The 15,163-nt window shown below is 33.1% G+C and overlaps 1 protein-coding gene across 1 annotated transcript in view; it reads right to left on the minus strand.

Annotated features, from left to right (window-relative positions):
- Positions 1–240: 240 nt before the first annotated feature.
- LOC133181893 (uncharacterized) overlaps positions 241–15,163 on the minus strand; it is a 36,061-nt gene continuing 21,138 nt past the window's right edge. Inside the window, exons 6-12 of the mRNA XM_061316543.1 lie at positions 11,854–11,983; positions 11,542–11,605; positions 8,926–9,087; positions 8,071–8,145; positions 1,166–1,260; positions 774–983; positions 241–629 (exon numbers count right to left, since the gene is read on the minus strand). Coding sequence (XP_061172527.1) covers positions 524–629; positions 774–983; positions 1,166–1,260; positions 8,071–8,145; positions 8,926–9,087; positions 11,542–11,605; positions 11,854–11,983 — 842 coding nt within the window. The 3' untranslated portion in view covers positions 241–523. The remainder of the gene's footprint in view (positions 630–773; positions 984–1,165; positions 1,261–8,070; positions 8,146–8,925; positions 9,088–11,541; positions 11,606–11,853; positions 11,984–15,163) is intronic.

Consider the following 15,163-nt stretch of genomic DNA (forward strand, 5'->3'; position numbering starts at 1 on the left):
TTCATACTTAATGCTTGTCTTAAAATCAAAATTAAATTTAACTGCATCAAATACACTATATATATATATATATATATATATATATATATATATATATATATATATATATATATATATATATATATATATATATATATATATCATATAAAACGGACAATATACTACATTTAAGTATATTTCATATTGCCATTGTTTAAGAAAATGAATTCTGACAGTTACATAATTATTTAAAAAAAACATATCATTGAATAATTTTAAAAAAGAACTTACAGTTTTAACACGAATATAATAAGTCTCAACAATTATGGCAAATCAAAAAATAGCAATAAATGCAGTGTTAACTTGACCTTATGTTTTTGACAAATCATCCAATAAAAATGAACAAATTATTTATATTCGTTATTTTTTGTATCATGGACTAAAAGGAAGCCTGAACACATATTATACAAAGACCGCGGCAAGTTTACATTAATTTATTACATCAAGGCCGCTCAAACTAAAGAGAAGGGAAATAACCCGATCGTTAGCTATTTCTATTGCCATACGACGTGTCATGTGAAACAGCTGACTCGGCTTTCTCCAACTCTGTCTTTAATTTCCGTCTTAATGCAGCAACCAGATTATTAAGCCTAAATAATCATAAAAAAGTTTATTATGTGCACACGAGGATAATGAATTATTAAATATTTTTTTCCTTCAAAATTAATTGCTTTAAAATTCTTTCACTAGGAAAAAAATTGAGATACAAAAAAAAAAAAAAAAATGATTCTGACCTTTCGTGTTCCCGCGCATTTTCTCCGATTTGGGCCTCCATTTTTTCAAGTTCCATCTGTAGGTGGCTCTTTTCCCGCCTTTCCTCTGCTAGCTGTTCCACCAGATGGTGCTTTTCCTTCTCTGTATTGTTACTCATCGTGGACTTGAAGGGATGAAGTGAGTTGACTTCATCCTCGGGCTGGGACTCCGAGGTGAGGGATTTGTGGAGGCTGAATTCCAGAGTGTTCGGTTGTATTACTTATTTTGTTCTTAAAGAGTTGTGTTATTTGACAATTTATGGTCTTTTTTAAAAGAAAGCTGAAGAAAAGTAAACCTATTAAAATAACTTCACAAAGAAAGAGATTTCTTTCATGGTTATGTTTAAAAAGTGTACAGTTTTCCCCCCTCGTACCTGTAGTAGATGCGTATCGTCTGAATTTCATCCGCGAGTTGTCGATTTTGCGCAAGTGCCAGATCGCGCTCTTGTTGGAGAATTGCCAGTTTTGCCTGAAATTCAGTAAAATAAAATACACATTTGGAAAAAAATCATTTTCCCTTCTTTTATGCTTGGGTCAAAATTTACTTATAATAAATGATATGATGCGAAAATAAATAAATAAATAAAAAAAAAAAAATAATAAAATAAAATAAATACGCGGTTTCTTATAATTTCTACGATACATTCATATATTGAAAATCAGTTCTAACGTGTTTTTCTGATATCTTAAGCTTTGGGATCCATTTTAATAAAATTTAATTGTCCATGCGCTTGTCATTCGTTTTAAACGAAGCGCTTTGACAACCTAGGTTATCAGGGTTGAAGACAAATGTACAATTTTCACCATGTGTAATGGCTCCCAATGAGTTTTTACCTTTTATCGCATCGCACTGACAAAAATCAATCAATGTAATGCGTACTAGATCTGTCTATAACTTAGTCCAAATGAAAAAACCGAATTCTAAGGTTAACGCTGTACTTCCTAGGAAAAAAGCAATGCACCCAAACGCAAAAAGGTGTGAATAAGAAAAGGGTCGAAACCCTCATTTTAAAACATCCTTAATCACCTAGAATAGACATACTCCGTGCTGCGAGCTGGTTTTTCGAATGACGGATTATCAAAGATTTATGTATCAAAATGAAGGAGTTATTGATCAGGGTAAATTAAGATGGTGCAATACGTTGGGGGTCTCAATTTTACACCAGGTCCAAATGTGAATATTAAGTTCCTATCCTCATCACTGTATCGATACAATGTAATAAATGGTTTGTTTACGGTTAGCCCGAAAACTTTACATTATACTGAATTTCCTGATGTTCTTGTTGGATTAGCCTGTTCTCAAACAACACCATATAAAGATTTTAGAATAAGTATTTCTTGTCGAAGAACTTGTACACGTGTGGGAGTGAACGATGGAACTCTGATACACAACTAGTACAAAGAGACCATTGTCCTCCCTTTAACTATAGACAGGAGACGCGTTCGTTATAACTTATCAATGTGCACAAGTATGCATATAAGTGTAAAACTATATTTTCATTTTTATTTTCCTTTACATTCGAAACTGAATGAAACACTACATTTTATGCAATAAAAAGGTAATAATTTTTTTAATCCACTACTAGTATCTTTGAACGAGAGTTAATACGGCGTCTAATGTACCCAACATAAAGTTAAAAAAAAAAACGGACCTAAAGGGGCGGCTCCATTCTTTTGCCAAAGATCATGCATATGTTAAATAATATGAGACATCATCGTACGGTAAATCTGTGCAAGAGAAAGACAGAAACCCTCTCTGTGAGGCTTTCAAGTTTGCTTGGTTTGCTGTTTTGAATTATCGTTATGGAACCTCCCTTCCTTTCCAAATTATTGGATACGCCTTTAAAATATGATTCTTCTTCGATCACATTAATTAAAAGAATTCCTTAACTTAACAATCCATATATTTTCACTATTTCATAACATACTTGTACTTATACAATTCCAAAAATCAAAAACAGTGATTCAACACAAATGAATTTATACAATGTAGGTGATCGCTGTGTTGATTGACCTCATGCTTGGACTAAAGGAAAATTTGCGCTATTATCAAGGAATCTATTAATCAGTTCTGAACTGGCGGTCCTAGAACAAATCTTTGACCGTATGCAGGTGTTTATAAGTTGACTGCTTCTCCAAGGAAACCATCAACAACCCCGGCTATGTTCCTCAATATCGCCGACATATTGAGCATTAGATAATATGCAATTAAGTCGAACGTTTCAGATGAATTTTCATTTTGCTGAATTTATGCAAGTGCGAAGCGTAATAAATTTGACTCTGGCGGTGATTAGAATTGGGGAAAGTTCGCCTCGCCGCGGAACTGAAGTTTTATTAGCCGAGATATTGGAAGCGTTCAACTGACTGTTCCTTTTATTCTAAATCCCGAGCTCTCACTTCTAGATAAGTTGTATAAAATACAACTAAAATGACCAGGTAATGATTTGGTAATTGCTGAGCTATACGTACGTTAATACCTCTCGATTTATTTAACCCCAGCTGTCGCCATATTTGTTCGTAATCTGATTTGAAAGGCGAAAATAAAAACCCACGACGTAAGCAAAGACGTGTTCGGATGGGTATATCAGTTAAAATTGGAGATATATTTCAAGGATACAATCGCAGGTTTATAACCTTTTATCCCCCACGGTTTATCAAATTTATTTCATTCTGTGTGATTGCTATCATACGTGTCAATTCGGACCAGATCTCACTTTATTAAATGCTATTTTATGGGCTTTAAGAGTGAGGAAAGTATAATGGCAGACAGGTAATATATTTGGGAAATTTTCTACTATAGAGCTACTTGGTCAATATAGATCCCAGGTTAACATCTCTTCTACTGGTCACCCAAAGAGCATCTTTACAGATATTATATTTACAATTTGCTGGTATGTATATTGCTAGGGGACAGAAGGATTTGACGTTGTGGGTTAGAATGAAGATCTGTTGGATTCCTTGTCTTCGGGGTTATTTCTGAGACCGATGTGGTTCACAGAAATGAACAATATAATCTGAATAATTGACCAGCTCTCCTTCCGAGGCTCTGAAAGATTAGAAACAAGGGACCCCACCAATAGTGATTTCAACCTTTCGCACAAACAGGGTTTATCTCGAGGAAACTCAAGAATTTCCTGCAGTCTCTGATAATCCTAAATGGAGATTTGTGACCTTTTATTTTTCCCGCTGATAAATGTAAAACAAAACTAGGCCAAATATGTTTATAGCTAATCTAGCAGTAGTTGATTATAGGTGGCTAGCCTTGCTGGCTCCGCTACCTTCAGCAGAACACGTTCTGCAAGTCTGTCTGAAAGGGATTTTAACTTCATTCTTTTGTTTTACGTGTTGTGATGTAAAATTTATTACAATCACTGGGTTGTCTTGTCAGTGTCGAGTTTGAAGTACCACGGGGTCAGACCTTCGAGTTTTGGATAAACAAGTATACACACATTGGCACATGATATTGTATGATAAGAAGAAAAATACAAATTTACACAACGCCAAAAACACACAAACACGCGATTATTCTCCATTGATAATCTGAGACAACTTCAAATCTATTCACACAAATTTGAACATTAAGATATGTTTGATTTGTCCTTAAAATGTCATCTTTACTTATCAACACAAGGTAGATTTTTTGTACTTGGGTGAAATCGGATACCTGTGGAAGGGGACCACCGCCATAGATCCAAAGAGGACCCCCAAAAAGTTCTGGGAGACGTAGTTCGATGTTCAGACCCCTTATCAAGAGAGATTACCACTGTCATCAACTTTTGTTTACCAGAAGTATTTGCATTTATAATGTGTTCACAAGTTTAACACAAAACTTATTGACTCAGAGTATTGGTGGAAGCCAATGTAAGTCAACAATGCTTAGAGGGTGCCCGCCATCGTCCTGTAAATATTAGACTTCAACACTGGGCAAACAGCAATAGTGTTTGTCTCTATTTATAACGAGACACAAGTTTTCAAATGAATCTGTCAGGTACGATGAAGAGATGGTTTAAATATCTTGTTTCGATGATTTTTTAAAACGAAGTTCATTATTTATTCAAACAAAGCAGGAAAACGAACGCGATTGGTGACCAACGTTAGGTGATCACCCACCCTAAAGTCCTTTTCGTCTGGGAACCATAAATGCCTTCGTTTAAATCCTTTTACAGACAAATTCATATTTCGTGGCAACAACCCACTCCAGTTAGATGGATTACACTCAAAAATACTCTGACCGAAACGGTTGAACACCGAAATGTCATCCCCGGAAATCCATGATGAATTGCTATACCCGTGAACTCGCTTAAAAATTCATCCGAACAGAGTACCTGTGCAGATATCTATAGTTGAAAGAATTGTAAAGTATCAATGCCAAAACAAGACCATGTTTCTAAGGATAAAATATTTAAAGTAACTATCCAAATTTTAATGTTTAAACCTGACCAATATTAGTGCTTTTTAAACCCACATCACGCAGTCCAGAATTGGTATAGTCACGGACTAATGTGCACCCTTAGCCCTGTCTCCACTCACTAAGTACCTACCGTGGTGATTCAGGTGGTACGGGCATAAAATAGCCAGGTGAACTGGGCCTCGACTGTTACAGAACAAATCAAAGAAAAATGATGAGGGCAGATGATACAAACAAAATCATTAAATAACAACTAATTCTTTGTTTAATATATAATAATGCATGTTAGCCAAATAGTTTCATTTTTCATTCAAAGTGTCTTAATAATGTCCGATAAAGTGAATAAAAATTGTAGTTTTATATGACAAATATTAAGGAAGAAAGGAGATGGGTGAACAAGGTGTGCAAAATGCGTATATTTAATATTTCAGTTTCATATTTATTGCACAATAGGCATTTTTCTCGCCTTGTTCACCCATCTTCTTTGAACATCATAGAAAGTCTACAATTTCTTAATATATTTGCATCATTTACTACAAAAATAAGTCTAAAAATATATACCAATCCTTGCATCCAATTTTTGTTTGTAGCATTATGTCCTTAATTATGTTTGAAATATTAAAAGTTTATAATAATAACACTACATAAATATATGAATACTTTTAAAGTTTATATATAAAAATGATTTAAATAACTTCAATCTTCGATATTGCACACCTAAATTCTTTGATTTGTTTTGTGAAATCAGTACTAAAACATTGAGCCATAACACAACTATGGACATAAATATCTTTAGTTAAATTGAAATCTCAGATGTTATACAATGTACTTGAAATTGTTTAAAAACGAAATTTCACATCCTAAATCAGAACCATTGTAGCTGACTTGTTACTCTGGACCAGAACAGTGACTAATATTGTACAACCCTGATCCTTGATAACAAGGATACAGGTATATACTAGAATGTAGCGATAAGGGACTATCTCCCCTGATACATTGGACCATTAAGGACTAGGCCCTAACAATGGCTCATACACCAATGACCAGATAAGACTAGAGGACTGAAATGGGGTATTATCATATCAGTCACCCAACTGGGGTACCAAAAGGGGTACTCATTTCAGTCTTCCATCTCGTGCAGAGTTTTCTTACCTTTTTAATCCCGGAAAAATGATGTGAAATACATGGAAATGAGATATAAAGAATTTGTCGATGAGGAGTATAAATAATTTGAGACACCAAGGGGTATTTCACTGATGTAACACATTGCTTTGATCCCAAAATAGCACACACTACAGTATATTAAAACTGCACTCAAACTGACAACTTAGTTCAGGTAGCTTATCAACACACTGGGTTAAAATGTTTTAAAAAATCAAAAAAAAATTGTAACTCAAATTAACCAGAGCCACCAAACAAGGTAGAAACAAGTCATTTATCATGCAATATTTCCTCTGTATGTTACAAATCTCTCTCCAATAAATTGTAAATTTTTCATGAAGAATTGTCAAAACAATCAAACATTAGGAATTATGTAATACAAACCAAATTAAAATCAGAAAAAACAAAGAAACCATGTGTACCTCCAGTTACCTGTAAAAATAATATATTGCATGCACTCATTATTTGCTCATTGAAGGCTCCTATTAAAAATGTTCATTGATTGAAAAGTTTATTTAAAAAACACAGGGAATAGTACACCTTTTTTTTTTAAAACACCTCTATGCCAAATAAAACAATTTTTTAAAAAACCCTGTAAAAGGATACATATAGGTTTTTTTTACTATCCAAAACTCTTAATATTCCATTTGTAGCTTAACCTTTAATAAATTCAGAAGACTCCTTGTCAAAAAAGCCCCGTTTCATGAACAAAAATCTTTGATCCTGTTTGTGGCCTCTTAATGTAATATAAATAAATATCTATTTGTCCTGTGTGATGTATCTCTACCTACAATGATCTGAATCCACTGATAATCCCATGTTAAATGAGGTCGTCAATAAATTGGTGATAATTATGTAAAAGGGGATGGAAAGTATTACTAAAATTAAGCCAGTTCTGACTTGCCTCTATATGACACCTGTCAAAAGTAATTAAATTCCTGCAATTCTACAGAACACAATGGAGAATTCAGTCTTATTGAATCAATTGTCCTCCACCTAACTAATTTTGGCATACTTTAAGACGGCCATTCTTACGTTACTCTTCTTCAGCCTTCAAACTCTGATATATTGGAGTTTATTCACATTTAAATTAAATATTTCATATCCACTACCACAGACCTTTTTTTTTTCTAAGGAAGCACTTCTTAATAGTAGTTATAATGGATGCATTTATTTTCTTTCTACATCAAAAATCAAGCAAAGACGTTACCACAAAGCTTAAGAACAGCTGAATCCTGAGAAAAATATCTAAGTCAACATTTGACTTTTTTAAAACTACCATTTGTATTTGTATTGAATAAAATTATTTTTATCTAGCCTTGCTGCACAGCTGTTAGCAAACTTATTTGTTTGCATATTTCAAAGCCATATGCTTATTTTACATACAAAGTGCAATTTTTTCTTCCTCTTATTTTGTAAAGACAATCTTTACTGTCCTTGAGCCCATCAAAAAAGTTTTAACCTTTGACACCAAACCATAGGACAGCAGGTTCTTGTAGAAAATCTTTCAATAACACTTTTCATCTGACAATATATATACTTGTGTTTTATCTAATCAATACACAATGTCCAAACCGCAGAGGGGTCACGTGATTATGAGAACATAGTGTGCTACCCTACTGTGAGCCACCTAGATCCATTGTGCAACTTCAGTGTTTCTCTTTTGAAATTTTTTTTTTCATAAAAAGGTGGATAAAAGTATATAATTACCCTTAGATGTTGCTCGCTGTTTGAAGATGTGTTTTCTTTTTGATACTTTAACAATTCCTCTTCCAGTTTTCTTGCCTGAAGAAGAATGGGTGCATTTATAAGCAGTTTTTATGTCTAGACAGTATTGAAAATAAAAACCAATGTTATTAACAGATAAAATCAATATTATTGGAGGCAAAACCATCTAAAACATAAAGGATTATATAACAAAGAAAAGTCATTCACCAGGGATATCCCCCAACTACTGAAATTATAGGTTACAAAAACAAAAGAACTTTTCGTTTTTTGGGGGAAACTCATGCTGAGATTCTTTTAAGAATATTATATAACTTGCAGCTAGAAAATGAAAAATTATTGCTATAATATGTTAAAGTACAAAAACGGTAAAAATAGACATTTACTTCCAAGTCATAACTTTTTGTGCCGAATAGCACGTACAAAATGTAATTAGAGCATGCATTTTTTAATGATTCATTGCAGTTTTGAGCAATGAAAGGTCTCAATTTATGTGGATCACTGAAGTTTCACTATACACAGAACATGCTATTCAATGTATTAATCACATAGTGGCATATACTATATGCTTTTATTTATCCTTTACAACAAAATTCACAAGTAAAGCATTTTTAAATAATTCAAACCTTAATATTTTTTTTATAAAACTTCTGAAAAAAACAATGTAGCCTAATATTTCTCTGAATTTTCATTTATTTTTATATGCATTTAATAATTTAATACAAATAAAAATCCTATTTCTATAAAAAAAAAATTGCTGGATTAAATTTCACGGTTTGCATTCTACTGTATTTTCCTGGTTATAACCAGACAATGAACAAAACAAGCTGTGTAGGTTACCCTCATCAAAGCTATGTCTCGCTCCTCTAGTAATGTGTTCATCTCCTCCTCAGTTATCTCCCTTTGTCGTTGTTTGACCAGTTCTAGTCGCCGTAGAAATGAGTTGTATTTTTTATCTATCCCGTAGTTTGAGTCTATCTGGGACAATAAATTGTCAATGCCCTGAAATGAAAGCGAGTACATTTTAATTCACTCTTGTATCAGTGTTAATTTCTTTCCAACTTTCGCATTCTGAACTAGCCTTTCCACTACTGAGGTTGAGGAAGTTATCTTTAGACCAGCAAGATTGAACCACCATTTTCCTTACCCAAAATCAAATAGAGAAGGGAATGGTTCTAAACTGCTGCATAGAATTTCTCTTTATTTTATAGATATGCAACAGTGTTCATTGAAATTAAAAATCAATACTGACAATTATATGTATCTAGATGAACCATTCTTATGTATCAAGTTCTGTCAAATTCAGGGATGACTTATCTTTAGGTGTTCACTCTTAAAATTTTAACCCAGTTGGTTGTCTGCAACTTCAAGGCACATATTTTTGGTCAGTCTTCTAAAAATCTTAGTCAAAATGCATATTTCTTTAGCTAAAGAAATATGCATTTTGACTAAGATTTTTAGCTAAAGAAATATGCATTTTGACTAAGATTTTTAGAAGACTGACCAAAAATATGTGCCTTGAAGTTGCAGACAACCAACTGGGTTAAAATTTTAAGAGTATTTAAAGAGTATTTACTATTTTTTTTTTAAGTACTTATTAGCAATTTGTGAAAGTCAAGATAAATAAAAACATAAGTTTTTATGTACTTTACTAGTGTAGCAAGTTTTAATGAAATTAGGACAAACTATTAAAGTAATTATAGCAATTGACCATTAGAGCTAAAAAAAAAAATTACATTTTAATATGTTACATCAGATCCTTAGAAATGTTATTATAAACATTTTACCCAAAGCACTAAAGACCTTTGAGGATCATGACAAATAGACACATATTTAGACACAGTGTATATGTATATACATATATATGGTACATTTATTCCCAGATTAAATTTGTCAGGTGCTAGGACCCCTGTCATTACATCATGCTGTGAGAGACATTGATGTCGAATCTTTCCATTGTGAGAATCTCATCAATTCCCAGGACCCAATCCCCTACAGCCCCCCAAACTAGCGCCAAATCTAAGACAGATCTAAGACTGTCCAGCTCTCTTTATATCGATTATATATATGTACCATATTTAAAAGTTTATGAGGAGCCTTATCCAAGATAGTGGAAGACAAGAAAAAAAAAGCTGTGCTTTTTTCCCTAACAAATTGCCAAGTATGATGTTCCTGTAATCCCCTTTAACCACCAAGACTATATTGAGTTGTTTGCAAATACTGAATTTCATGTTCTACAGGATTAAACTTCTGGTAGATCAATAATCAACATAAATCTCTCCCCCCATCTGACCAAAGTTTTAAAAATTTAATCATAGTTCAGGGTATATACCATAAATCTTCGTATTAACTCTGATGTTTATTAGGATTTTGCCAGAATAAAGAAATTCCAGCGATGAGTAATAACTGTTACATGGGCACTCTTCAGGGAGTGAAATTTTAATAACCCCCAAACATAGAAATTTATTCTCATTGGCTAGGCTTGTGACATTTACGAGGACTTATATGTTATCAGTATTATTGAGGGAACTAAATGAAAATCAATTTTACTAATATAACACGATACTAAATTAACCCTTGGTTGGTTAAAGCATTCAGTGTCTACCAAATTTGTATCTCACACTTAGTATTTTGGTTACCTTAAAACATAACTTGTATTGGGTTTTTTTTTAAAAAATTCTCAGAATTTAGATCTTTTCCATTTTTTTTCTGAGGCAGATTACTACACATATGCACAAAAAAATGAAATAATACAGATATAATTTTTATGTTTGTACGAATGAATATCAGTAATTAAATATAAGCAGCAATAAAACTGTTACTTTTCCAACCACTTACTAAGTATCCTGTTAGCAATCATATCTTTTGATGTTATCTTTACCGTTAACCATAAAGACTCTGAGTGACAGAGATAATCCCGTATCCTACCCTGACAAAGGGTGGGATGGAGGATACGTGTTTGTAGTCTACCTGGTTACCATGGCAGACTGTAATGTGTGACAGATGGACAGACAGACAGCGGGGCGGAATAGCTCCCTTAACCAGATACAGAAATATTATTTCTCAGTCAACAGCCGTGCTGTAACATTGCTTCAGTGCCACATTGATAACCTTCTGACTTTATAATTGTAATAAATTAATAAAAGGAAGGGACTGTGCTTAAGAATCAATTAAAAGCTGGGCATGACTCAAAACATCAAAAGATGGCAACAAGATATGAATAATAGATGTGTTCTCTCATATGCCATATTTTACATACAATGTCACCTAACAGCTCCATAATGTTCAATTTTGTTGATGCTATATTCAGCATGAATTATCTGGGATCTCTTTTCTATAATTCTGTGACATGAACAACATTTTATCAAACTCTAGTTGGAAAAAGTTCAGGTAAAGGGTCCATGTAAAAAAAAAAAGATTTGAAAATGAATTTAAAAAAAATAGAATGTCCTTCACCTCTGTAACCTCATCTTCATCAGGGTCATCAAAATCTGATAAGTCAGTGTTGTCTGAGTAACCCCTGGAAAAAAGGAAAACATGGATTCCTGTAAATTAAGGTCTTCACAATATAACATCAAACATCAATCCAGTATATCAAGTTATTGAAAACTATGGAATTAAAAAAAGGTAGAGCTATTATTACGCAGATAGCAAAAATTGTCAGATTCCATTCAGAAATGACTCCCTGAGAGAATGGAACCATCTAATCACAAAGTACTACATACTGGAAATTTCTCGTACTTGATAACAGTTTAACAGAATACTTACTCATCTAGCCTTCTTTCTAGTTCTCTCAGCCTCCGCAGGGCTTCCTCCTTCTCCTGGCTATTCAGCTTCATCCTTCCCATCATGCTCTCTTCCCGCTTCCTTTGGGCTGTATGGACTTCCTGTACCATACCTTACAATAAAAACAGACTTCCTGTACCATACCTTACAATGTAAACAGGACTATTGTACCATACCTTACATAATAACACAACTCCTGTACCATACCTTACAATAAAAAAAGACTTCCTGTACCATACCTAACAATACAAATAGAACTCCTGTACCATACCTTACAATGTGAACAGACTTCCTGTACCATACCTTTCAATAAAAATAGACTTCCTGTACCATACTTTACAATGTAAACAGACTTCTTGTACCATATACCTTACAGTAAAAACAGACTTCCTGTACCATATACCTTACAGTAAAAACAGACTTGCTGTACCATACCTTACAATAAAAATAGAACTCCTGTACCATACCTTATAATAAAAACAAAACTCCTGTACCTGACCCTTACAATGTAAACGAAACTCTTATTATACCATACTTACAATAAAAACAGAACTCTTGTTCCATATACCTTACAATAAAAACAGACTTCCTGTACCATACCTTACATTATAAAAACACAACTCCTGTACCATACCTTACAATAAAAACACAACTCCTCTACCTTACCTTACAATATTAACACAACTCTTGTACCATACCTTATAATAAAAACAAAACTCCTGTACCATACCTTACAATAAAAATAGAACTCTTGTACCATACCTTACAATAAAAACAAAACTCCTGTACCTTACCTTACAATAAAAATAGAACTCCTGTACCATACCTTATAATAAAAACAAAACTCCTGTACCAAACCTTACAATGTAAACAGACTTGCTGTACCATACCTTACAATAAAAACAGACTTCATGTACCATACCTTACAATAAAAATAGAACTCCTGTACCATACCTTACAATATAAACACAACTCCTGTACCATACCTTACAATAAAAATAGAACTCCTGTACCATACCTTATAATAAAAACAAAACTCCTGTACCATACCTTACAATAAAAACAGACTTGCTGTACCATACCTTACAATAAAAATAGAACTCCTGTACCATACCTTACAATAAAAATAGAACTCCTGTACCATACCTTACAATAAAAACAGACTTCCTGTACCATACCTTACAATAAAAACAGACTTTCTGTACCATACCTTACAATAAAAATAGAACTCCTGTACCATACCTTACAATAAAATAGAACTCCTGTACCATACCTTACAATAAAAATAGAACTCCTGTACCATACCTTACAATAAAAACACAACTCCTCTACCTTACCTTACAATAAAAATAGAACTCCTGTACCATACCTTACAATAAAAACACAACTCCTGTACCATACCTTACATAATAACACAACTCCTGTACCATACCTTACAATATAAACACCATACCTTATAATCAAATCATATCAAGGGATAAGGGTGCAATTAGGAATTCAACTATTAGAAAACATACTTGTATATATAACTGGATTAATGTACATGTAGATGCTTGTAGAACTATAGGATTTCCTTAAATATATATGTATGTATTATACAGTATATGCATATCTCACTGTACCCTCAAAAATGTACTTCCTACAGAAAAAGCCACTTACTGAGTAAGTCAACAGCTATGTTTGTTCATCAAATTTAATTGTAAAAATACGCTTTTATTTTTCTGTAAAGGATGTATTCTGCTGAGATAACCCACATTAAACTTTTTATTTTTGGTACTTAATTTGATGTATTCATTATTTGAAACAAAATAAAAAGTAAGAAAAATATGAGTTGGTAAACATATTTTTGAGATACAAGGCATTGAAAATATGGTGGGAAACCAGACTTTTTTGGATAAATGGAAAACTTCTTTCTCTAAAAACTTATGATCTGGAATTAAATTTTTCTTAATAATATTTTAGAAGACTATCAAAACTACAAAGAATTCAAATGTGAATAGATAATAGGGGGTTAGTGGGCCTAAAAATTATGCATATTTTGATGGATAAAACCAGAGGAGTTCTGTAAAAATGAATGACACCTCAGCATAATCAGCAGAATACATCCTTAAATAATTCATTTTTTTTTACACATAAAAAAAAGTAGTGTGCAAAAACAAAAAAAAAATAATATGCACATTCAAAACATGCTAATAGGTATACTTTGGTGACATTTGCAAACCTAAGCATTATTGAGACTATAAATCATTATCCTGCATATCCCTATTATAGAGATTTAGTGCTAAAATTGCATGCATTATTCAATTGAGTAAATCAGTTATTGAAATAGAAAATGCCATGCATGAGAATTAATAAAGCATTAGAGAATTTACTCTCTATCACCGACATATTACATTCATGAAGCAACAATTTATATTCTGATAGGAGACCATGGGGGAAAATATAAGTCTGTCAAAAAAAATCACCAATAGTGACTAGATAATTTATTAAGCAATCTATTGCTTAATTATCCAAAAGAGTGAAATAAGTCAATTCTCCAAAAGCAAACTTAAAGATGGTTAATCCCCAAGAGCTACGCTGCCGAAGCAGGTCTAGGTGAAGCGTAATGGCAGCATAGACTGATGCTTGACAGTTTGATTTACGCTGATAGACCTCACGAATGAGACTTCAAAGTCCGACATTGTCATCCGTAATGAGAAATGCTGCAACACGATTAATCGCAGATGATCAATACATGTTCTGATAGGAAAATGAAATAGGCTGGCAAGCGATTCATCACCAAGGAAAAACTTCTCCCATTTTTTGATTCCTTGTGAATCAATATACCTGGGCAGCATGGGGAGAAAATATGACACTTCAGTCCTCAATTAATGCCGGGCTCCCACAGCAGTCGTGATTAAGGTATCGCACGAAAATTAATAAGAATGGTAAAGTGATTTGATTGTCAACTCATTTTAAACGGCTATATGAATGCTTATAATTGGTATCGATTTTTTTGGAGTGAGAGAAGGAGGAATGAAGAGGGGGGCTGAAGGATGGGATGACTATCACCTTTAAATCAATGTCTGTAAAACACACTCTAATGAGAAATTCCTATTGTAAGCTTCAAACATGGCTACTTAAGCACTATCACTTTACAAATATCTCCTAATGCAACTTATCACTCACTTTTGTGTGCCTCCGGAAAAATTGACCAGGGCTGACAAAGTATTGTTCAAAAATTGATTTCCAAATATCTACTCATTAAAATCTACCTCAAATGCAATTAAGATTTTATCAAAAAGCAGTTAAC

Source organism: Saccostrea echinata, unplaced genomic scaffold (genome assembly GCF_033153115.1).
Source record: "Saccostrea echinata isolate AGI-Se365-2 ecotype Australia unplaced genomic scaffold, CSIRO_AGI_Sech_v1 ptg000009l, whole genome shotgun sequence".
In the NCBI taxonomy this organism is placed as follows: domain Eukaryota; kingdom Metazoa; phylum Mollusca; class Bivalvia; order Ostreida; family Ostreidae; genus Saccostrea; species Saccostrea echinata.